At 38.5% G+C, this 26,438-nt stretch overlaps 1 protein-coding gene across 3 annotated transcripts in view; it reads right to left on the bottom strand.

The window, feature by feature from the left end:
• GARIN1A (golgi associated RAB2 interactor 1A) overlaps positions 1-13,326 on the bottom strand; it is a 41,306-nt gene extending 27,980 nt beyond the window's left edge. Inside the window, exons 1-4 of one of the 3 annotated variants that reach the window (XM_077125629.1) lie at positions 13,203-13,326; positions 10,254-10,438; positions 9,169-9,418; positions 7,425-7,543 (exon numbers count right to left, since the gene is read on the bottom strand). In XM_077125629.1, the coding sequence (XP_076981744.1) occupies positions 7,425-7,543; positions 9,169-9,418; positions 10,254-10,333 (449 nt within the window). In that variant the 5' untranslated portion in view covers positions 10,334-10,438; positions 13,203-13,326. The other 2 variants (XM_077125475.1, XM_077125553.1) reach the window with 2 other exon arrangements.
• Between the last annotated feature and the right edge of the window lie 13,112 nt (positions 13,327-26,438).

The raw sequence follows: 26,438 nt of genomic DNA, 5'->3' as shown, positions 1-26,438 counted from the left end.
AGTAAGTGACCACACCTTGAATGGGTGGAGACACATCTCCATGGAAATCACCTAATCAAAAGTTACCACCATAATTGGATGGGCCACATCTCCATGGAAACAATCAGAAAGGTCCCAACCAGCAATACTGAATGAGGATTAAAGGGCACGGCTTTTGTGTGGTACATGACAGTTTCAAACCAGCACAATGGTTATGTGTGTTCATGTATTATATAGGTGTGGTCATGTAAAAATTCATTGAGCTGCAATGATTATATGGTATGTATTTTCTATATGTATAGTTTAATAAAAAGCTTACTTAAAGGGTGGGCCACGGTAAGAATGCTTGCCTGCCATGCCCGGGACCCAGGTTCAATTCCCGGTGCCTGCCCATGTTAAAAACAAACAAACAAAAAAAAGTTTACTTAAAATAATCAAATAACATAAAAATTGTAAGAGCAGCAACTAAAAGAATATAAACAGAACATCCTACTTCCAAATATAAGTAAGGGGGAGAAAGAAGGCAGAAAAAATTTTTTAAAAGCATAGAAGAGTTACTGTTTCTAGAAAGTACAATAAGATAGTGTGGATAGATTGGTCATTATATTGAATATAAATGAACTAAACTCATCAGTTAAAGAATAGAGACTGTCAGACTGGAAAAAATAAATTAGCTAATGCTATTTATAAAAGACATACCTTATATATAAGGGCATGAAATATTGAAAAGTTTAAACTATGGAAAACAAGATTCTAGGCAAATGCTAAATTTGATCAAGTCTAAGATGTACAACTTTTAATATTCTTATCATCACGGAAACTGGAATGTGTCTAACAATTGATGGCTTCTCACAATTGTGGTCAGCCAAGCTGCAGTTGAAATGTAGCTGCCATTGCCAGTGCATACATAGACTTGCTTATATTTTCCTTTGTATGTGTAAACAAGGCTGTTATTTAATAAAAATCTATATCTAAATATGAGCTCTTTTTCATTTTAAAATAAAACGTGCAAGTAATGAGAAAACATTGCATCATAGTTAACTAAGTAGTGTTTTTCCTTCTTAGTGGTACATAAAACTACTCTTACAGTTGATGGAATTCCAGAGTCCATAAAATATAGAACTCACCAAAATAAAGCTAAGAGATCTGTATTAATTACATTAATATCAGACATAGATTTTAGAGCAAAAAATCTAATTAGGAAAAAGGTAATTGTATAATGATGAAAGAAACAAGTCATCAGGAAAATAAAACAATTTTAATGTCAAGACTAATAAAATAGAGGCTTAAAATAAATAAAGCAAAAGTAGAACTACAAAGAAAAACTGCCAAATTCATAGTCATGAGGGACATTTTCCCATACCTTTCTTAGTTGTTCACAGATAAAAGAAACAAAAATATAGATACAGAAAATTTCAACACACTACTGACACATCTTATAGACCTATTAGAATTATGTATCAGTGATTAGGGAATAAACTTTTTTTCAAACACTCATCAAATCAAAATTAATAATGTAATAGACACCAAGTATTTGTCAACTATTTTCAAAGAATTGGCATAATACCAACCACCACTATGTTTTTGTTTGCCCCACGTCCTTTTTCCTTCTTTTGAAATAGCACCCTGATTTTCCTTTGGTGATCCGCCCTTCCTCCAGATCAGTCCCTGCAGGTGGATGAGGACACTCTCACCCTTAGGACCTTGAAGTCAACACATGACCCAAGTCTGGCCACTGAAATGATGCCATCACCTAGGTCTCATCACTTAGTTCAGGGGCAGGTTTATAGGTCATGCTGAGCCAATAAGCTTCTTCTCTTGGCATTTTGTTGGAACTTTTGAGGAAAAGCCACCTTTTTTTTTTTTTTTTAAACATAACATACAAACATGAACATTCTTACCATATGAACATTCCATTCTTGGTATATAATCAATAACTCACAATATCATCACATAGTTGTATATTCATCACCATGATCATTTCTTAGAACATTTGCATCAATTCAGGAAAAGAAATAAAAAGAAAAAAGAAAAAAACTCGTACATACCATACCCCTTGCCCCTCCCTCTCATTGACGGCTGGCATTTCCAACTACCCAATATATTTTAGCCTTTGTTTCCCCTATTTTTTTCTATACCCCTTACCACTCTCTTTCATTGATCACTAGCATTTCAATCCACTATATTTATTTTAACATTTGTTTTCCCTATTATTTATTTTTAATCCATATGTTTTACTCTTCTGTCCATACCATAGAAGAAAGGAGCATTAGACACAAGGTTTTCACAATCACACAGTCACATTGCAAAAGCTATATCATTATACAATCATCTTCAAGAAACACGGCTGCTGGGACACAGCTCCACATTTTCAGGCACTTCCTTCCAGCCTCTCCAATATGCCTGAACTAGAAAGGTGACATCTATATAATGCGTAAGAATAACCTCCAGGATAACCTCTTTACTCTGCTTCAGATCTCTTAGCCACTGACACTGTATTTTATCTCATTTCGCTCTTCCTACTTTTGGTCTGAAAGGTTTTCTCATTCCCTTGAGGCTGAGTCCCAGTTTTTTCTAGGATTTCTGTCCACATTGCCAGGAAGGTCCACACCCCTAGGAGTCATGCCCCCCGTAGCGGGGGTGGGTAGTGAGTTTGCTTGTCGTGTTGGCTGAGAGAGAGAGGCCACATCTGAGCAAAAAAAGAGGTTCTCTGGGGGTGATTTTTAGACCTAATTTTAAGTAGAAAGCCACCCTTTTTGAGGAAAAGGCAGAAAATAAGCCTAGAACTCTCAATAACTATAATTGTGAACATGTAGAAAGACCCTGCCTGAGAATAAAATCAACATGAAGAACAGCAGAGGGAAGGGCGAGAGACAGGGTTTGGATGACCTCTCAAACTCCCAGATTCTAGGTAGATTTGTCCTCAGTTTTGCCCTTAAACTTTCCAGTTACAGGATCCAATACAACTCCAATTTTGGTTAAGTTGATGTGACAGGCTGTATAACTCAACTTTCTAAAAGATACCAAAAGGCAATAGACACTGCCTACTATCAAAATCAAAATACAGATTTTCAAAGTAGATGACCAAAAACCAATTTTTGACACTCTGGGACCCCTTCCCGAGAGCAAGGTTATAAAATCATTGAGAAAAGGCCACAGCCCTGAATCAAGATGGTGGAGTATGACGCCCCAGGTCTGCATCCCCAAACCCATAGAAGTTTTGAGCAACCAGCAAGAACTGGCAGAAACGTCTTTCTCAAAGCTCCAGAAAACAGTCAAAGACTGCAGCAACAGGGGAGTGCAGCCCTGGTTGACTGCTCCCACATCCTTTACTGGCTCAGCAAGGAACTGGCCTGTGGATCCCCGGTCCTGATTCCAGAGGGAGTAGAGTAGCCCTTGTGCACAAGTTGGGAGCATGTATGTCAAGCTCAGTCAGTCTGTGGGAGCCTGAGGGACTTGTCATCCAAGAACTTGACCTATATATAGAAGGCAGTTCACAGAGCTCTCCTACAGAATGACGCAGGAAAGCAGTCAAGTCGTGCTGTCTGGGGCAAAGGATTATTGGCTGCGGGATATACAGTATAGTGTCCCAAGTCATAAGAAAACTGTTTCCTAGGAAAGAGAGAACATTCATATCTGTGTAAGTGGGGGAATTCCTGTGGCCACACACACATACCCAAGACAAAATACATGCACAGAAAGGATCAGGGAGGACCCTACACTTTGGCCTGAAGTAATTCTCTAAACTCATCACATGGATAGACCTTTCAGGAGAACATTGAACACAGGTCAACTTGCAAAGACTGGGGAAGGTATTTCTCTCTCTCTCTCTCTCTCTCTCTCTCTCTCTCTCTCTCTCTATTTTGTTAGCTCCTGACTTTCAAGGAAAGCTCTCTGTCATAATGCTAGCATAAGGAAAAGGTGCCTCCAAGTCTAATTTCAGTGATAATATATCAAAATAGCGAAATGTTCAGGTATCAACAAAAGATTGCGGAACATACAAAGAAACAGGAAGCAATGGCCCAGGCTAAGGAGAAAAATAAAGCATTAGAAACCATTGATAAGGAGGACCAGACCTGGGACACACCAGACAAAGAGTTTTTTTTAAATGGTCCTAAGTAATAACAAAGGAATGTCATTATTGCAGGGTGCTGAAAATAGATGGTAATTAATATTTTAAAATGTCACCTTATGTGTGAGACTAAAGCAAAAAATGTTTATGTGGTACAAAATTTATATTTTGACTAGTGCATTTCCTAATATAACTTATGTAGATAGTTTGATTGAACATCATAAGTACTTGGAATCTCAGGTAGGACATGAGATTTTGTTGGTTTGTCCAGAGTGATGCTCCGATGAATCCCAGAGTGATTCGATCAGTGAGTGGAAAAGTATTTGCAAAGCCCCCTTCGAGGAATGGTGAGAATGGGGCTATTAATCAAGTTCACTATTTTTCTGCCACCTGCAGAAAATCAGCTCTTGAATCCTCTAGGGGGGGATTCTTATTTTATTGTGGTCTTATTTTATTGTGACTATTAAATAGTGAACTTCCCCAAGTTGAACGCATGATATTCTCACAAGCAGTGTGGACAACCAAAGCTATAGGCTGAGCCCCCAGTCTTGGGGTTTGTTCATATGAAACTTAACCCCACAAAGGATAGGTCAAGTCTACTTAAAATTTAGGCCTAAGAGTCACTCCCAAGAGAGCCTCTTTTGTTGCTCAGATGTGGCCTTTCTCTCCGGCCAACACAACAAGCAATCTCACCACCCTCCCCCTGTCTATGTGGGACATGACTCCCAGGGGTGTGGACCTTCCTGGAAATGTGGGACAGAGATCCTAGAATGAGCTGAGACTCAGCATCAAGGAATTGAGAAAAACCCTAGAATGAGCTGAGACTTAGCATCAAGGGATTGAGAAAACCTTCTCGACCAAAAGGGGGAAGAGTGAAATGAGACAAAGTGGCAATGGCTGAGAGATTCCAAACAGAGTTGAGAGGTTATCCTGGAGATTATTCTTATGCATTTAGTAGATATCACCTTGTTATCCAAGATGTTATGGAGAGGCTGGAGGGAACTGCCTGAAAATGTAGAGCTGTGTTCCAGTAGCCATGTTTCTTGATGATGATTGAATAATGATATAGCTTTCACAATGTGATTGTGTGATTGTGAAAACCTTGTGTCTGATGCTCCTTTTATCTACCTTGTCAACAAAGGAGTAGAACATATGGAATAAAAATAAATAATAGGGGGAACAAATGCTAAAATAAATTTAGTTTGACATTCTAGTGATCAGTGAAAGTGAGGGTAAGGGGTATGGTAGGTATAATCTTTGTTTTTTTCTTTTCTGTTTTCATTTTATTTCTTTTTCTATTGTCTTTTTATTTCTTTTTCTGAATTGATGCAAATGTTCTAAGAAATGATGAATATGCAACTAAGTGATGATATTGTGAATTACTGATTATATATGTTGGTGTTTTATTTGGTTTGTTAAATTTTTTTAAATTAATAAATAAATTTAAAAAAAGAACAGAATCTTAAAAAAAAATGGTCCTAAGTAATTTCAAAGAGCTAAAGAAAAACATAGACAAAGAACTGAAAGAAATCAGGAAAATGATAAGTGAACACAAAGAGAGTATCAGCAGAGATAGAAATTATGAAAAGGAATCAAACAGAACTAAAGACCACAATAAAATAAGAATCCCCCCCTAGGGGATTCAAGAGCTGATGGCAGGTGGCAGAAAAATAGTGAACTTGAAATAAGGCAACTGAAATCATCCAGTCCGAGAAGCAGACAGAAGAAAGAATACAGAAAAGTGAATAAAGCCTGAGGAATCCGTGGGACACCATCAAGCATACCAATATATACATTGTGGGAGTCCCAAAAGGAGAAGAGAGAAAGGGGCAGAGAGACTATCCCAAGAAATAATGCTTAAAACTTCCAAACTTTAACAAAAGACATGAATATATACATCCAAGATACTCAATGAACTCCAAACAGGATAAACCCAAATAGACCAATACCATGACATATTATAATCAAACTGTTGAGTGTCAAAGATAAAAAGAGAATTCTGAAAGCTGCGAGAGAGAAGCCACATGAAGAAATAAAGATCTCAGGTGAAGGTAACAACATGTGTATACATAAATACCAGTACTATTGTATTTGGGGGTTGCAATTTTTTACTTCCTAAACAGGCAAATGCATAAAATGTAGTGATAAATAGATCTCTGCTTTTGGGCTCATGATGTATAAACATGTAATTTGTGACAAGAACCACATAAAGGTGAGGAGATGGAGGAATAGAGGGACATAGTTTGTTTATACTACTGAATTAAGTTGACATCAAAGCAACTTAATGTAAGTCCCATGGTAACTTCAAAGAAAGTACCAGAGATTATGTAAGCTCATAGAGATAGAAATTAAAGTACACGTTTCCAGGGTGGGGGGCAGGGGTAATGGGGAGCTAATGCATAATGGGTGCAGGGTTTCTTTTTTGGGGAGATGGGGAAGTTTTATTAATGAAAGGTGGTGAGAATACTGCAATGCTGTGAATGTGATTAATCCTATTGAAAGGTGTGCTTGGGAGTGGTTGAGATGGGAAAGTGTATGTTGTATATATGTTCCCACAATTAAAAAAAAAGGGCAACTAAATAGACAACGAAATTTAAATATAATCCATGATTGCATGGGATCCAGCAAAGGAGGAAAAGAAGCTCAATGGGACATCATTGGGACACAGGAAAAATTGAACTTAAGGTTACATAAGTGAATATCCTTATTCTTAAGAACTGTACACACACACACAAAAAGGAACTGTACATGGAAGTATTATGTGCTCAAGAAACATGATGTATACACTCTACATTCAAGTGTTCAGAAAATGGATTTGTTAGATAGAGAGAGAGAGAGGAAGAGAGACAGAGATGGATGGGTGATAGAGCAAATGTGGCAAAATGATAAAAACTGGTGGATGTGGGAAACTCATTTCTATCACTTATTATAGAAAAAGTCTAATGAAGTGACTTTCTAAATTAGTAAAACCTTGAAGCCAGTGGGGAGCTCCCCTTTTGTGTTGCTGCCTCTTCTGTCCATTTTATAGTAGAGATAGGTAAAGCAAAGAGAATTAAGGAATGCCTTTTTCAAGGGACCCCTGTGAGTTGGGATTGAAGATAGTCAATATCTTCATAGTTACACTCCTCTGAATTAATTTACTTATCCCTTGTTCCTTTTATTGGGTATCCACCTTATGAAAACACTTTGCTTTGTCAAGTGAGATATTTGAATCAATCAATCACAAATGCTGTTTTTAAGGACAGGCTTACCAATAAAGTTGAGCGAGATAGTCATGTGCATGCTTGTCTAGAGTAAAAAGGAGCTGAGATAAGTTGATCTGACCCCACAGGTGCAGGAAAGGATGCTAGAGCTGACTGCATTGAGTACCCACCTGGCTGCTGTCAGCTTTGACTTTTCTGAGATTTGCAGCAAACTGTCACTGCTCTGCTCTGCTGTAAGCAGCATGAGGTTTTCACTGGGCTGGGAGGATGGCAGGAGGCTGCTTGAAGGCTGTTTGGAGAAAGGTATGGAATCAGATCGCCAGGGCTACTCATGGATAGTTCTTGGCCCCCTAGGGGCAGGACATTAGAGGGACTTGTAGGATCACACCTGGGTATTGTGCCCTAGCCCTGGAAACCTCTTCCCTAACATTAAGTCCCAGAACAATCAGACTGAGATTGGGGCCCCTGGCAGAATCATGTCCTCCGTCTGATATGCTGCTGTGGCTACTCTGTCCAGAGAACAAGATTTAAAATGTTAAGAATCAGAGTAAGTGATCTGTAAAACAGTGGTTAATTGGATTTATCTTACTTTAAAAATTGGTGATAACATACTTAAAACATGCAACTTAAAAGAAAGGAGCAAAGTATTTAGATTTTGAAATCCAGTCTATAAAGCTCTTTCAGTGCTTCTGTACTAAGCAGGTATGTAGGTATACAGCACAGGACTTCAGTGCATCAAGAAACACATTATATAAACTGAAGGGGAATAACAAATTCTTGGAGAAATATTTGCAAAAAAAAATTGTGATAAAAGTTTAACATCCTGGATGTAAAACAAGCTTTATTTTACAAACCAATTTTGAAAATTTTATCTTACAAACCAATTTTGAAAATTTCAAGGATGCCAACAGAAAAATGATCAAAGAACACAGTCAATGCAAAAAGAATATTAATACATGTATAACAATATTCAAACTCATTAGAAATCAAAGAACTGCCACTCCTTGCCTTTCATATTAGAAACTTTATTAAAACATATAGTGTGACAAGATATAACGACACAGAAACTCATATTATTTCGTGAGAGTATAATTTAGTGTAATGTTTATGTAAAGCAATCTGGCATATGTATCAAAACCCTTCAGCATGCCCTTTAATCTACTAATTCTACTTCTAAAAAGCTATCCTGAAAAAACTATTGGAAACATGGACAGTACATATAAATGCTTGTTTTAGCATTATTTACAATAATGAAAAATCAGAAGCAATCCCAAATGTCTAATATTAAGGGGATGGCTAAGTAAATTTTAACTCATTCACACAATTTAATAGTATGAAATTGTCAAAATGACATTTACAAACAGCTTTTAAAAACATGGAAATGTGCTTATTTAAATGTATTAATTTAAAGTGAAAAAACCACTGTTCAAAAAGTATATCTATATGTATATACAAATATATGTATTTATATATCCTAAAATATGTAAAATTAGCCCTAAATATGCAAATTAAAATTAATTCATAAAGAAAGACTGAAAGATAATATGCCAAAAATGTTTTTTAAAAAAAGTGATTGCCACAGGCTGGAGATATTAGGAGTAATCTTTCTGTACTTTTCTGAGTTTCTTCAATGAGCATAATTACTTTAATATACTGGGGGGGAACAATAAAAACCTGAAAACAATTTTTAAGGGAGTCAAGAACTTTATAGCTCTTTAAAAATAAATCTAAACTAATTTGCTTTTTGCATTTGTAGACCTCAGTTTGGTGTGTACCTATTATTGGCCCCCTTAAAAAAATTTGCTGTTCCCGCCACAGCACATATCGGTGATATCCATCAACCCTAACCTAGTGACATGCTTTCAATTCCCCACTGACAAGTTCTGCTATAGATCCTGGAAAGGCCCCACTTACCGTTGTTTCTGTGGAGCTGTTGGACATCTTGGGCACCAGGCAATGAGTGAATGGGATTCTTGGGTCTTTGGTGGTGATGGACAGACCTTTCTGCAGAATTCTTACCAAACGGATCCAAAACTGAAACACAGCCTCAGGGTGTTTTTTGTGGAGCTTGAGGTAGTAGATCTTTTCTGTCACTGTCCTAACCCTCAGGATGCGTTGGAGTCGGTCACAAATCTGTAGTTCCACGTACTTCAGGGGAAGAATCCTGGACACAATCAGGAAATTCCCATAGCAGAACCCATGATTTTAATCAATCACATTGGTACCTACCTAGAGCTTGGCTCAACTTCACTGGCCTCCCGTTCTTCTTGGGTGATCCTTAAGGGAGAAAGCTCATGGCCCAAGAATGGGAATGGATTACATGGGTAGGCTGATTCTTCTCTGACCTAGAAGGACTTCACTGTGAAAGAATCTATCCACATCAATTATAACAGCTACATTGGTATATAGTACTCATTTAATCCTCTCAACAACCCTGGGATGGAGGAAGGACAATTCCATTTTATAGGTTTTGAAACCGAAGTTTACAGAAATTAAGTGGTTTCCACAATTTAAGTAGGAATTGAAACTACGTTTTCTGACTCAGTTGCCAGGCCTCTTTCCCCTCTATTTCAGGATCCTGAAACCTGAAATACACAGGCAAGGGAACCCGGATTGAAAGGACAAGAGAAGGATGCAATGTCTGCTTCTGTTGTCCCCTATACATAATCCAGTTTGACTTTCACACTTCTCACCTTCTCTTTGGATATTCCCTAGACTATATTGACAAAATAAAAGGAGCAAAAGGAAGCCAAGATCCTTAAAAACTAAGCTCTGCAGGACAGGACTGTGGATTGCTCTATCCCTGCACCAAGCACAGTGCTTGGTACATAGTAGGTGCTATGTAAATATTTATTAAATGAATGAATAAATGAATTCTACATAGTTTATGCTCTAAAGACTATGATCCTCTCCTTTTATCTAAAAGCCAGCTGCAAAACAACGCATATACCAATTACTCCACCATCCCCTTCTGGGCCCTCCCTCAAGCCTTCCTTTACCTGCTAAGGGTGATAACTGGGGCATCACCAGGTTTGTTCCGGGTGGAAAATGGGCCCTGGGGCCAGGTGACGTTGGCCATCAGGAGGATGTTGGGGAGTGGCAGGCAGGGTACTGAGGAGGTCACCCCGAGGACCACGGTGGTAGAGCCTTCAAGGACATCTATCCAGTTCCCGGACTTAGTGACCTGGAAACCAGTCCCCAGGGAGTCAGGTCAGAGAGAGGCAGAGCCAAGAGGTGGAAGCATACAGGCTCTGAAAGGGACAACCGCACCTCGGAGGCAGGCTTGGAGCACTTATGCTTCTTGCTATTGAACAGCACATTGGGCTGGGCTCTGACCTCTTACTGATCTTTTTTGTTGGTCTCCCCAAACAGCCTTTCAGCTCATTGGCAACAGGAATCTAGAATTGCACTTTTTTGTGTTCTCTGCATTTTCTAACTGTCAAAGGATGCATTAGTAAGAAAAAGCTAGTAAGAGAAACCTGAATGGCATTGAAATTTTATGCCCCCCATCCTCACGAGGAGAAGCCCTGGTTTCTATTGACCTTAAAGGGAGATTGTGCAAAGAAAGTCCAAGGGGTGGGGTAGTGGAGAGTGAGACAAAAGTGGCTGAAAGGAGAGGCCCAAGAAACCCTGCTGGAGAGAGATTTGGGGAGCTTCCCTCAGGATGAGGGAATGGCCACGGTTGTTGCAGGGTCTTAAGTATAAGAAGGACCTGTTCTCTTACAGCACCCCAGGACAGGGAGTCTGGATGCACAGCACTGGGGCACTCAGTCTCAGCTAAGAACCTCCCCACCGACCACCACTGTCCACGGCTGGCAGAGACACACCAGAGAGGTGGCCTCTAAGGAACAACAGGGACTATTTTAAAAACTTAAGCTCCCATGACCAGAAGGTCCTCCGCTGTGTTCTAGATCCCTGGGATCATTGCACAGCCCCTGGGGCAAGAGGGAAGTCCAAGTCATAGCCGAAATTGAATTTCCCACAAGCCTGACCAAATGGAGCATCAAGAAAAGTGTACTTTTATTTGGTGAAAAAAAAATTTTTTTAGAGCCCATGTTATGGAATGAAATTTACATCCACAACCAAACATAAAGGACAGCACACATGGAGAGTAAGAACTCAGTGAATGTTTGTGGGTGATACTGCTTTGAGGTGGTGGCAGTGATGGTAAAGCAGAGGACGGGAGAGAGAAAGAAGTGCAACTATATGGATTGAATCATTTCAAGTCAACTGCTAACTCCGCCATTGGTCAGCTGCAAGTGGCAGGCTCTCCTTCTTCCTAGCACGTTCTGAGTTTCCTCCTGCCTGAGTCATTTGGTGTCCATTCACCAAATCTAAAAGTTTTAATGTCAGGCCGACAGGAACATATTAAGAGAGTAAGTCTGCTGCAAGATCATCACACCCAAGTAGAAGTAGACCAGTTTGGTGTCCTCCGTCAGGGTTTCCCAGCTGCATTCCTCCCATGAGTGTGCAAGGAATGAGTTGGTCCCTGGCTTTGTCAGCTGATCACCTAATTCTGCAGAACCCTGGGGTGGCACAGAGACTGGGAGCTGCTCTGTGAAGAGGTCTCCATGTTAAGCCCAAGACTCACCTCAGATTATTCCACTCTTCTCGCCTACAATTCCTCACCTCTTTTCTACTTCATCCAAATGGATTCTTGACCTGCAGACCTTCTAAGTGCATCCCAGCCTCTACTACTCTTCCTAGGTTATTAGTAGTCTTTTGCCTGGAATATCCTCTCCCTGCTCTTATTAAAGTCTCAGCAGTAACTCAAAGATTAGTTTAAGGCCCCATTTTCTAGGAAGCTGTTTTCAACTGACCAGTCCAAAGAGAATGCTTTGAATTCCCTTATTACCTGCTCTCAACTCATACCTTGGAGATCAATTAGTCCAAATCATCTGACATAGGGCTTACAGGTACTATTTTATCACATGCCATTAAACCTACAAATTCATAAGCTTGCTGCCCAGAGACACTATCTGATCTCTTTGCATTCCCTGTCCAGCACACATTATGCATTTAGTATGTGCTGCCTGCCTGATTAACTGATTATGCCACACCTGCAAAGGAGCGCAGGTGCACGGCTAGACCACTAGAGGGAGGCTGGCAGCTCCTTGCTAAGATTTGATACATATTAAAATGCTCACTCCACACTCCCATGACTCCATGCTTCCCCACGCTCATTCCAACTGAGCATGATGGAACACAAATGCTCAGTTCCATCCATCATATCACCACCCTTTTGGGGGCTGCTAAAAGTTTCGCAAGGCTGATTTACCCAGTGGCCTTGCTCCTAAATGAGGCTGTTTTCAAACCATCCCAGAAACAGGGAGACCAGATTTAAAAGCAGAGACTCTGACAGCAACTATCATTCCTTTTGACCGTCCAATTTGGACTAGTACTCCGGACGGTGCCTGTGCACGCTGTTTGGAAAGTGAGCTCTGATTTCTCCTTTTTCAAGGCATAACTCTTTCTTCTAAAGCACATGACCGGCAGGTAGCTTCATGATGCTGTAGGCACAAATTGAGGTTCTTTGGGGACCCAGACCCTCTGGTTTCCTCTAGTCATAATAGCTTCTTTCTCTTCCCCAGGGCTTTCGAAGTCCACAACATCTCTTGGCCAACCCCCTGGGAGTAGGTTTTTAAAAAGGGAAGAAGATATGATCTTGAGCTATACATGGGTACCTGGATAAAGTTGCTTTCAAACACTGCTGAGTTGGGGAACAAGTTGAATTCTGGAGAATGAATCAGTTGACAAAGAAGGCCATTTTCCACCCCAAGCTCCACTCCAGGACCTGGCTCCCTGACCTCAGGTGGTAGGCCCCTAATTTTACTCATTGGTTCTTAGGAAGAATGGGCTGGGAAACATCTCTGGGGCTCCACACAATCCCAGCCCAACTCCAGGTGTTGATGTGGCCAGCCCTCCACAGCTCCACCTCCCCTCCTTACCTTGGCTGTCTGTCAAGCTGGGAGGGCCAGTTGGCTCACAATGGGATGAATGACATCAAGGAATGTGTTGGGTAACAACAGGAAAGAGAGAAAAAAAGAAGAGAAGGATTTTGGATAAGCAGGACTCTTTTCTCCTCATTTCCCTATTGGCTACAAATCTTCAGTAATGTAGCCCATCCCATTTTTCAAACACTCAAACTTTCCCCAAACATGAAGAAAATTGCTCTCTCCAGGTTATTATGCCAAGACAGTAGTGAGCTGGCCAAAGAACAAGAAAGGCTCTCTGGTGAACCAATGGCCTTTTTTGGCCTCTTCCCCTCATATGGAAACCTCCCTCAAAAACTCTCTCTAGATTTGACCAGTGAATAAAAAGGTATTTGCAAAGTCCCCTCAGGGGAGTAGTGAGAAAGGGGGAAAATTCAACTTCCCCAAGTGGAGAATTCTTGATATTTTCACAAGCAGTGGGGACAACCAAAGCAATGGCTCAGCCCCCCAATCTTGAGGTTTGTTCATATGAAATTATCCCCATAAAGGATAGGCTAAGCCTACCTAAAATTAGGCCTAAGAGTCACCCCCAGAGAAACTCTTTTGTTACTCAGATGTGGCCTCTCTCTCTCTCAGTCAAACACAAGCAAACTCACTGCCCTCCCCCTCTCTACATGGGACATGACTCCCAGGGGTGTGACCCTTCCTGGCAATGTGGACAGAAATCCTAGAATGAGCTGGGACTCAGCATCAAGGGATTGAGAAAACCTTCTTGACCAAAAGGGGGAAGAGAGAAATGAGATAAAATAAAGTGTTAGTGGCTGAGAGATTTCAAACAGATTCGAGAGATTATCCTGGAGGTTATTCTAATGCATTATATAGATATCACCTTTTTATTTTTTATTTTTATTTTTTAGGGTTGTTTGTAGTATTCTTTTTTTTATTAATTAAAAACTAACAACAAACAAACAAAACAATAAAATAGCATTCCATTCTACATATATAATCAGTAATTCTTAATATCATCACATAGTTGCATATTCATCATTTCTTAGAACATTTGCATCGATTTAGAAAAAGAAAAAGACAACAGAAAAAGAAATAAAACGATAATAGAGAAAAAAAAGTTTTACATACCATACCCCTTACCCCTCGGTTTCATTTACCACTAGCATTTCAAACTAAATTTATTTTAACATTTATTCCCCCTATTATTTATTTTTATTCCATATGTTCTACTCTTTCGTTGATATGGTAGATAAAAGGAGCATCAGACACAAGGTTTTCACATTCACAGAGTCTCATTGTGAAAGCTATATCATTGTTCAATCATCATCAAGAAACATGGCTACTGGAACACAGCTGTACATTTTCAGGCAGTTCCCTCCAGCCTCTCCACTACATCTTGAACAACAAGGTGAAGATATCACCTTTTTAGTTAAGGTGTAATGGAGAGGCTGGAGGGAACTGCCTGAAAATGTAGAGCTGCTTTCCAGTAGCCATGTTTCTTGAAGAAGATTGTATAATGATAAAGCTTTCGCATATGACTGTGTGATTGTGAAAACCTTGTGTCTGATACTTCATCTACCTTATCAACAAACAAATAAAACATATGGATTAAAAATAAATAAATAATAGGGGGAACAAATGTTAAAATAAATTTAGTAGATTGAAATGCTAGTGATCAATGAAAGGGAGGGTTAAGGGGTATGGTATATATGAATTTTTTCTGTTTTCTTTTTATTTCTTTTTCTGAATTGATGCGAATGTTCTAAGAAATGATCATGATGATAAATATACAGCTATGTGATGAAAAAAAAAATGGGGTGGGCCACGGTGGCTCAGCAGGTAGAGTTCTCGCCTGCCATGCCAGAGACGTGGATTCGATTCCCAGTGCCTACCCATGCAAAAAATAAATTAATTAATATTAAAAAGAAAAAAAAAGAATGTTCATATTGTATGTTGATTGGTTTTATTAATAAAAATTTAAAAAAAAACAACAACTCTCTCAATCTGAATTGTTCACCCACAACCAGGCCCTGACCTGGCCAGAGGAATTAAGGGGAGGAGAAACCAGCTCATTTTATTCCTACTTACCCAGTCTCATGGGGTAACTTGAGCATTAAAAACAACAACGACAGCAAAACATCAGGTCGTTATCAAAGAAAAGTGGCTTATTTATTTGGAACAATGGGTAAAGGTAAAAGTAGTAGCATAGTGGTGTGATGGAGCCACCTCAAACCAGGTCCCAAGAGCCAACTGTTCAGTTTTCAGGAATTTTACAAGCCAGTTATTAAACACAGCCACTACTAAAAATTAAGTTACCTAAGCTTAAAATGAAACAAATTATATTAAAAACAAAGGTAATAAATATCTGAAACTCATCACTCCCTAATCACTATATTTTGCTACTTTCTATGCTCTTGAAGTTATTTGCACACATTGTAACTGTGTTGTAGAAATAGTATATAGTGGCTTGCTACAACGCATGTATCTCTTCCCAGTGCATGTTCAGCTACTTCATGTTGGTAGCTGGTTTGAAATCTGCCCTGCTGGGAGCTGTTTACACCATGGAAATCAGTAAATGCTGACAAATTTATTTTTTAATGAATTTATTTATTTTCAATTTATTGTTTTGTGTGAAGAAAATGTTAATGATGCAGATTAAACTTAATAGTGTGTCTGCAGCTATGATATTGTTAGAACAACAACAACAAAATCTGAAGAAATATTATTTCAATCTTTGAAAACTATTATCTGATTTAATAGCAAAGAATTTGCCCATGGTTTCAACAAACAGATAAATTTCCAACATAAATCTTTGTAATTTGACTTTCATCTTACTCATTAATGTAAATGAAATATCAGCTAACATTCATTTTGGAACTTGACTCATTCATCAGCTGCAAACCAGAGGCTGGTTACAACTATAAAAGTTTGAAAAATCAATGAACGTTTTCTATGAGACTCTGTGGGCTATAAGAAATTTACAATAAAGAGTCTTGTGTATTTTATAATTTGCAAATTGCTGTACAAACTTTATGTCAGTAAAATTTATTAAGACAAAACTTATATATAGGCATGCATTTTCCCCCCTCTGAGAATTGGTTTTTAAACATTTACTAGTGGTGCTGACTACACCAAGAAATTATCTCCTAGGACTATTTCTTCAAGTTGCATGATGTTAGGGAGGGATGAGGTATTAGACTCAGACTATGGCTGGACAGCTATCAAGCTCTCACTCAATTTTTATTGAAGGAACAAGGTAAGGGGTTGAGTAATTTCTCTCATATCTTCAGTTTCAGTTCGCTAAAGGTGCTGGAATGCAATATACAGAATATATTATGAATATATGCTATATACCATTGACTTTTACAATGGGGATTCATTAACTTACAAATTACAGTTCTTAGGCCATGAAAATGTCCAACTCAAGGCCTCAACAGGATCCTATATGCACTCTGAAGACAGGCATCTGGCATCTGGGACATTGCTGTCACATGAGAAGGTACATGGCTGGCATCTGCTGGTCCTCCACTCCTAGATTTCTTTGCTTTCCGTTTCTGGTTTCAGTGGCTTCTTCTCTGAGCTTTTATGAGTTTTCTCTTGGCTCCTCCAGGGTTTTCCTCTATGAGCTTCTCTTAACTTCATCTCTTAGTTTCTGTATGTGTTTTATCCTCTTATAAAGGATTCCAGCAATAGGAGCAAGACCCACCCTGATGAGGTGGGTCATATCTTAATTGAAATGACCTAAACAAAAGGTCCCATCTACAACAGGTCTGCACCCAGTGGGATGGATTAAAAGAACGTGGCCTTTTCTCAGGGTGTATAACAACTTCAAACTACCACATCTTTTATACTCTTGAGACTGCTGCAGTCCTCTCCGTGGCTGGGGTAAAAGCTCCTGATGTTTCTCTTATCATCAAAAGTGAGACCTGCTTCTCACTAGCCTGTTTCCCCAAAGTTGTTTCACCAGAATCAGTAGTATATAGCTTATTGTCTTATTTCTTCCAAGGCAATTCTCATTAGATGAGGAAACTAGTTTTTGTTGTTGTTGTTGTTTTGTTTTGTTTTGTTTTAACATGGGCAGGCACCAGGAATCGAACCCGGGTCCTCTGGCATGGCAGGCAAGCATTCTTGCCTGCTGAGTCACCGTGGCCCGCCCGTTGTTGTTTTTTAAATTTATTTATTAATTTAAAAAAATTTAACAAACCAAATAAAACATTAACATATATAATCAGTAATTCACAATATCATCACTTAGTTGCATATTCATATTTCTTAGAACATTTGCATCAATTCAGAAAAAGAAATAAAAAGACAACAGAAAAAGAAATAAAACGAAAACAGAAAAGAAAAAAAAAGATTATACTTACCATATTCCTTACCCCTCGCTTTCATTGATTACTAGCATTTCAAACTAAATTTATTTTAGCATTTGTTCCCCCTATTATTTATTTTTATTCCATATGTTCTACTCCTTTGTTGACAAGGTAGATAAAAGGAGCATCAGACACAAGGTTTTCACAATTACACAGTCACATTGTGAAAGCTATATCATTATTCAATCATCTTCATGAAACATGGCTACTGGAACACAGCTCTGCATTTTCAGGCAGTTCCCTCCAGCCTCTCCATTACATCTTGGATAACAAGGTGATATCTACTTAATGCATAAGAATAACCTCCAGGATAACCTCTCGACTCTGTTTGGAATCTCTCAGCCATTGCCACTTTGTCTCATTTCCCTCTTCCCCCTCTTGGTCAAGAACGTTTTCTCAATCCCTTGATGCTAAGTCTCAGCTCATTCTAGGGTTTTTCTCAATTCCTTGATGCTGAGTCTCAGCTCATTCTCGGATTTCTGTCCCACGTTGCAAGGAAGGTCCACACCCCTGGAGTCATGTCCCACGTAGGCAGGGGGAGGGTGGTGAGATTGTTTGTTGTGTTGGCTGGAGAGAAAGGCCACATCTGAGCAACAAAAGAGGCTCTCTTGGGGGTGACACTTAGGCCTACATTTTAAGTAGACTTGACCTATCCTTTGTGGGGTTAAGTTTCATATGAACAAACCCCAAGACTGGGGGCTCAGCCTATAGCTTTGGTTGTCCACACTGCTTGTGAGAATATCAAGAGTTCAACTTGGGGAAGTTGAATTTCTCCCCGTTCTCACCATTCCTCAAAGGGGGCTTTGCAAATACTTTTCCACTCACTGATCGAATCACTCTGGGATTCATCGGAGCATCACTCTGGACAAACCAACAAAATCTCATGTCCTACCTGAGATTCCAAGTACTTATGGTGAGGAAACTAGTTTTTATCATTTTTAGTTATATGAAACTTAGAACACCAGAAATTCAAACATTCAAACAACCTTCAATGTTATTTTTGCTTTCTTAGCATAGTACTCTCTGTGCTTGACATCTCTTCTTGTACAAGGAAAGTTTCTTTGACAATATTTATAGCAAATAAACCAAACATTTTAGTAGCACAGAGAACATCATCATGGCACCCCACGTGATAGGGTGCCTCACATACTTATGAAATAGGCTCTCATTTTAAGTAGAAGGACATTAATTGCAACATTGCTTGTTAACAACCAATGACCAGAGACAACCTAAATGTCCATCAACAGGGGCTCAGTTAAACAAATTATGATACATTCACGTGATGTGATATTATGCAGCCATAAAAAGAATAGAATGATCTGATATAGAAAACAGAATGTCACCAATATTCATTATTAAGTTAAAGAGAAAAAGTAGTTTAGTTTATATAATAGGCTATAGTTAAGTGTATATAATAGCTTACCATTTTTATAAAAAAAAATAAAGGGATATATACCTATATATGCTTGAACATTCTCAGACAATTTCTGCAAGGATAAAAGCAAAATGCTAAGAGGGCAGGCCATGGTGCCTCAGCAGGCAGAGTTCTCTGCTAACAGTGGCTGCCTAGGGAGGAAGAGGGGTTTGGAAATGGGTAAAAAAAAAAAGGCTTATTTTTCACAGGACTTTTCAAAGTACTCCAAATAACACTTTTTTGGCACTGTTTGAAATATTTATCAGGAATGTGCATCTCTTATTTAAATAAATAAATTTTAAAATAGAAAAGTGCTATATAAAGAAATCTCATGTATACAGTGCTATAAATATGAACCAAGAAGCAACTATGTACAAAATACAGTGCTATATATTGGAAGTCTAAAAGTAAAAGTTAATGTCCCCATCCTTGAAGAGACACAGATTATGTAGAAGAATTTTATTAATTCTAAAATTAGTCTGATCAGAGTTGTAGACATTTGTTCAGGGAACTCTAAAAGATAATTGTTTGCTTCCTGAGGTAGAGGTAAATATTTGAAGGAATAATTGTCAAACAATTTCCAAATATAGTGAAAATTGTAAACCCACAGGTCCGAGAAGCTCAATGAATCCCAAATAGGAAAAACACAAAGAAAACCTCAAAAGACATAATCAAATTGCTGAAAATCAATGGAGAAAAAAAAAGACATTCCAAATAGAGGAACAAAGAAAAATTACTTAAGACTTCTTATCCAAATAATGCAACCCAGAAGACAATGAAAGAACATCTTCAAAATGCTGAAGAATATTTTCCTTGGATTAGATTTCTGGGATAGCAATTTTTTCTGTCCTTCAAATATAAAAGTAAATTAAACAAAAAAAAAATTGGGGGAGAAGATGGCGGCTTAGTAAGACGTGCGGGTCTTAGTTCCTCCTCCAGAAAAGCAACTAAAGAAACAGAAACAATACGAAACAGCTCCCGGAGTCACGACAGAGACCAAAAAGACAGCGTACCCCATTCTGGAACGGCTGAACGGGCAGGGAGAATCCGCTGCGGTGAGATACCCGAGGGGCGCGCGTTTTCCCGGCCAGGGTGGCTGGCGACTGGGGTTCCCTCCACGCATGTGGCTCCCCGGTCTGACTGGGAACGTTGGATAGCGGGGCCCTCCCGTCACACTTGGCGTCTCGGGCCAGCTGGGCAATTTGGACTGGCACTCCCCCAAGCCGCGGCGGCCAGCAACCCCCGCCTCCACGTGCGGATTCCCGGGCCGACTGCCCCGCAGACAGACGACCGCCACGAGCGCCACCTACTGGGCAGGAAAAGAAAAACAGAGCCCAGAGATTCCACAGAAAAACCTTTCAACCAGCTGGGTCCCACACCCAGGGAAATCTGATCAAATACCCAGACACCAGCAGAAAATAATGGATGACGCTCGGAAAATTGAAGATATGGCCCAGTCAAAGGAACAAACCAATAGTTCAAATGAGATACAGGAGCTGAGACAACTAATGCTGAATATACGAACAGAAATGGAAAAACTCTTCAAAAACCAAATCAATAAATTGAGGGAGGACATGAAGAAGACATGGGCTGAACAAAAAGAAGAAATAGAAAATCTGAAAAAACAAATCACAGAACTTATGGGAGTGAAGGACAAAGAAGAAAAAATGGAAAAAACAATGGATACCTACAATGGTAGATCTAAAGAGACAGAAGCTACAATTAGTGAACTGGAGGATGGAACATCTGAATTCCAAAAAGAAACAGAAACTATAGGGAAAAGAATGGAAAAACTTGAGCAGGGGATCAGGGAACTGAATGACAATATGAAGCGCACAAATATACATGTTGTGGGTGTCCCAGAAGGAGAAGAGAAGAGAAAAGGAGGAGAAAAACTAATGGAAGAAATTATCACTGAAAATTTCCCAACTCTTATGAAAGACCTAAATTTGCAGATCCAAGAAGTGCAGCGCACCCCAAAGAGAATAGACCCAAATAGGCGTTCTCCAAGACATTTACTAGTTAGAATGTCAGAGGTCAAAGAGAAAGAGAGGATCTTGAAAGCAGCAAGAGAAAAACAATCTGTCACATACAAGGGAAACCCAATAAGACTATGTGTAGATTTCTCAGCAGAAACCATGGAAGCTAGAAGACAGTGGGATGATATATTTAAATTACTAAAAGAGAAAAACTGCCAACCAAGACTCCTATATCCAGCAAAATTGTCCTTCAAAAATGAAGGAGAAATTAAAACATTTATAGACAAAAAGTCACTGAGAGAATTTGTGACCAAGAGACCAGCTCTGCAAGAAATACTAAAGGGAGCACTAGAGTCAGATACGAAAAGACAGAAGAGAGAGGTATGGAGTAAAGTGTAGAAAGAAGGAAAATCAGATATGATATATATAATACAAAAGGCAAAATGGTAGAGGAAAATATTATCCAAACAGTAATAACACTAAAAGGTAATGGACTGAATTTCCCAATCAAAAGACATAGAATGGCAGAATGGATTACGACCCAGCAATACCACTGCTAGGTATCTACTCAAGGGACTTAAGGGCAAAGACACAGACGGACATTTGCACACCAGTGTTTATAGCAGCATTATTTACAATTGCAAAGAGATGGAAACAGCCAAAATGTCCATCAACAGACGAGTGGCTAAACAAACTGTGGCATATACCTACGATGGAATATTATGCAGCTTTAAGACAGACTAAACTTATGAAGCATGTAATAACATGGATGGACCTAGAGAACATTATGCTGAGTGAGTCTAGCCCAAAACTAAAGGACAAATACTGTATGGTCCCACTGATGTGAACCGACATTCGAGAATCAGCTTGGAATATATCATTGGTAACAGAGACCAGCAGGAGTTAGAAACAGGGTAAGATAATGGGTAATTGGAGCTGAAGGGATACAGACTGTGCAACAGGACTAGATACAAAAACCTCAAAAATGGACAGCACAATAATACCTAAGTGTAATGTAACTAGGTTGGAACACTGAATGAAGCTGCACCTGAAATATGGTTTTTTGTTTGTTTGTTTGTGTGTGTGTATCTTTTGTTTTTTTTTTCTTTTTCCTTTTTATATATATATATTTTTTATTAGTATTATTATTTTAATTCTCTTCTCTATATTAACATTCTCTATCTTTTTCTGCTGTTTTGCTAGTTCTTTTCCTAAATCAATGCAAATGTACTAAGAAATGATCATACATCTATGTGATGATACTAAGAATTACTGAGTACATGTGTAGAATGGAATGATTTCTAAATGTTGTGTTATTTCTTTTCTTTTTTTTTGATTAATAAAAAAATTAAAAAAAAATTCGAACAAACAAAAGTTGAGGAAAATTGTTACCAATAAACCTGCACTACAAGAAACAATAAAGGAAGTTCTTTGGGGTGAAGTTAAATGATACCAGATGGGAAGGGAGGAAAGGGGAGGGAGTAACTACTTAATGGATATGGGGTTGAGATAGACTGAATCATGTTCCCCAACAGAAGACATATTCTTAATCTTAACCTACATTCCTTTGGCTGTGAATCCATTTGTAAATAAGACCTTTTGAAGATGTTGTTGTGAGTTGAGTTGTGGCCAAATTGAATTAGTCTGTATTACTGGAGTCCTCATATGGAGGAAATTTGGATACAGAAAGTCAGAGAGAGCCACAGGGAGAAACTGGAAGTAAGCAGTAACCAGAAGAGCAGCTGTAAGGAAAGAAAGACCACCTCGTAAAGGAAGGCGGAAGATGCGAGCCAAAGAAGCTCAAGGACTGCAGCTAGAATGCTACCAACTTTAGGGACAAAACATGGTTTTGCTGATACCTTGATTTTGGACTTCCAGCCTCTGAAAACCGTGAGACAATGAATTTCTGTTATTTAAGCCAACCCATCATGTGCTACTTGTCATAGCAGCCCTGGCAAACTAAGACTCAGGTTTTATTTGGAGTGATGAATATATTTTGGAACTAGATAAAAGATGGTGGCTGCACAGCATTGTGAATGGACTAAATGCCACTTAATTGTTAATTTTTAAATGATTAATTTTAGGTTTTGTGAACTTCACTGCAATAAAATAATAACAGAGAACATGCACAGATATGGAGCAATGTATGCTTAATAAGTACCCTGTAGCACCATGATTATTAATAAATACTTTAATGATTAAATTTAAAAAGTAATTTTTAATATCTCATGTATTTTCCAGGCAATAGACGATATTATTTTAGGATGATTTTCATGTCTCTTTTTTAGCTTTTCCTAACACATGTTTATACATGTACATATACAGATTTTTGAGTGTTCCATTACATTAAATTTTGGTTCTTCTTTTTAAAATTTTCCATTCAACACTTTATAACTGCCTTGGTGAATGTCTATTCATTGTTTTACTGCAAAGGCTGTATAATAAAGACCTGTGCAACATGTATTCCGGAATTATGTCCATAGCCACCTCTGTAGTAATAACATCCTTGCAAGTGCCCTAATAAGGAAGAAGGTTACCAGTCTCCAAGGTTACCAGTCTCCAAGATGCCCCCATGATCCTGCCTCCTGGTACTCACACATTTGAGTAATCCCCTCCCACAGTGGATCAGCATTAGTGTGTGTGACTAAAAGAATAAGGCAGAAATGACGGCATGTTGTTGTCAAGATTAATATAGGTCATTAAAGGCATTGCAGCTTCTATCTTGGTAGCTCTCTCTCTCTCTCTCTCTCACCATTCACCCTGGAGGAAGCCATCTGCTATGTTAATGCCAATCCTATGGAGAAGCCCACAAGACAAGGAACTGAGGCCTCTGGGGAATAGCCATCCAGGAACTAAAAGCAGCCAATAATCACACAAGTGAGCTTAGAAGCAGATCCTCTGGCCTCCAATGAATCTTCAGATGACTGCAGACCCAACTACACCTTGGCTGCAACCTCATGAGGGACCCTGAGCTAGAACCATCCAGCTAAGCCACCGGCCTCTTCCCCCCACCCATTCCTGACCCTCAGGAATTGTATGAGATAATGATTGTTATTTTAAGCTACTAAATTGTAGGGAAATTTGTTACACAGCAATAGACAACTACTACCCTAATAAAAAAAAAAAACCCACAACCCACCGCTGCCAACAACATGAATAAGTGCCTTAATAAAAGGAGAAAACCTTACATAAAAATGGAGAGGGTAATTTTGTTTTCTGAATGATAGTTTTATTTTCCTTTGAAACACTTTTAGCACATTTCCAGCAGGCACTGCCTTGGTCTCTTTATTCTCTCATCCAATTATTAATTTCCTTCATCTCTGGGCACCTAAAACATATTAAAATCTGAAAACTTTATATACGTCTATAACATCTTATGAATATAATGTTCTCAAAATAAGAATTCCTCAGATTACATAAAACCACCTTCTCTATCAATTATTTAATTCTGCATGTCATAATGTTGAGGAAAAAAAAAGTAAAAGAGTCCAAATTGTACCCAAGCTATTACAACAATATAGAAATACCCCATACATTTGGGCAAGGTCTAGAAGGAAACATAAAAATAGTGTTTAAATGATGAATTATGAGTTATTAATTTGGTTTATTTGGGCTATAAAAAAAATCAAGTCTATAGGCATTATTTACTGTCAATGGGCAAAGCAACATATACACATTCTCATAAGCTATTTCCATTTTATAATTTTAAATTTATTCACAGTAGGTTTTCTTCAGCAACAACAAAAAACATGTGTCCACAAAATAACTGTCTCAGGAGTTAAAGAAAGAAAATTAGCTCATTATTGACGTGCTTTGCTACATTGCCTTTTGAAAGGTCGAAAAAGTAAGGGGCCAGGGAAGCATGACATAGAGAATTGTGCCACATACTGGGAACTGATGATCAATTAACTTAATATTATTGTCTAAGTCACTTAGTTTCCTTCCATGTTTCCCCCGCAGTAAAATGAAAAGATTGGACTAGATCTGCAGTATACACATGCGGCTATTGAGCATTTGAAATGTGGCTAATCCAAATTAGTGTGTGTTATAAGTGTAAAATGCACACCAAATTTTGAAGGATTAGTAAAAAACAAAGAACGTAAACTATCTCAATAATATGTTGGATTAAGTAAAATATATTAAAATTTTTATTCCTTTTTTAATATAGCTACTAGAAAATTTTTAATTATCTATGTGGCTTGAATTATATTTCTAAAGAGCAGTGCTAGGCTTGATCATATCTGAGGTCCTTTCAGTACTTAAAATTCTGATATCTTAAGTTTTAGAGTCACAGCCCTTCAAATTTATAAAACATTGCACAGTGTAGAAGCCCATATTTCCTTCTTAGAAAATTCCACTAGATGGCACTAGAGTTCAGGCTTCAAGCTAACCATGACCAGGGATTTAAAATTTGTACTTGTAGTTTTCGAAATGTTCTGTGCATAGGCTTATCTCCATATTTTTGCTCACATTATTCCCTATACTGGGAAATTCTTTCTTAAAGTAGTCTTTGGGCCCACAAATCTCCTCTTTTTTTTCCCCCTGGCACACACTGACTAAAATTAACCAGTCTGAGGGAAAGAACCCAATATTTATGGAGTACTTTGGGGTAGATGTTGTGCTATGAATGGAAATTGTAAAATCAGGAGACAAAGAATGCTCTCATTGAGGATGGGCCAGTTTTGGAACAGGAAATATTGAATTTTGAGCACCCAGAACATCAAGAAAGCACTTAACATCTTTGGAGCCAGGAAGAGGGAGGCAAAAAAGAAAGTCCCAATGGTGCAACACCACTGCTTTGAATGAAGTATAGATATCCATCATCTGAGGGACTGGTTAAATGACACCTATATATCATTACATCTGTGCAATGGAATACCATGCAGCCATCAAAAAACTGAGACAGTTCTCTAATGACATGCAACAATCTCCATGATATTGTTATGCAAAGAAGCAAGGCGTTATATCACCTTATAAGAACACAATATAAATATGATTAGAACATATCAGGAAAAAAATTCAAGAAATTGGTAATAGTGACTGCCTTTAAGAAGGGAACCTGGGTGTCTGAAAAGAAAGGAAACTTAATTTTCACTGTGTACTCATTTGTTTTTTTGGAACTTTGTACCAGCTATATTACCTATTTCAAAAGTTAAATGAAATTTTAATTTTTGTTAAAATTTTTTTTTACCTTGGTAACACACATACAACATAAAATTTCCCATTTAACCATTATCATGTACAATTCAGTGATATTAATTACACTCTCAATATTGTGCGATCAACACTACCATCCATTATCAAAACTTTTTCATCACCCCAAACAGAAATCCTGTACCCCTCAGACAGTAACTCCCCATTCCCTCCACCACTTCCCCCGGACTGTTGGTAACCTGTAATCCATTCTCTGTCTCTATTATTTGCTTATATGAAATCCATATTTCGTATCAGTGAAATCATACAATATTTGTCATTT

The sequence above is a fragment of the Tamandua tetradactyla genome, chromosome 1 (assembly GCF_023851605.1).
Source record: "Tamandua tetradactyla isolate mTamTet1 chromosome 1, mTamTet1.pri, whole genome shotgun sequence".
Classification (NCBI taxonomy): domain Eukaryota; kingdom Metazoa; phylum Chordata; class Mammalia; order Pilosa; family Myrmecophagidae; genus Tamandua; species Tamandua tetradactyla.
The sequence above is the reverse complement of the archived record's forward strand: the minus strand, read 5'-3'. Positions and strand labels throughout refer to the sequence as shown.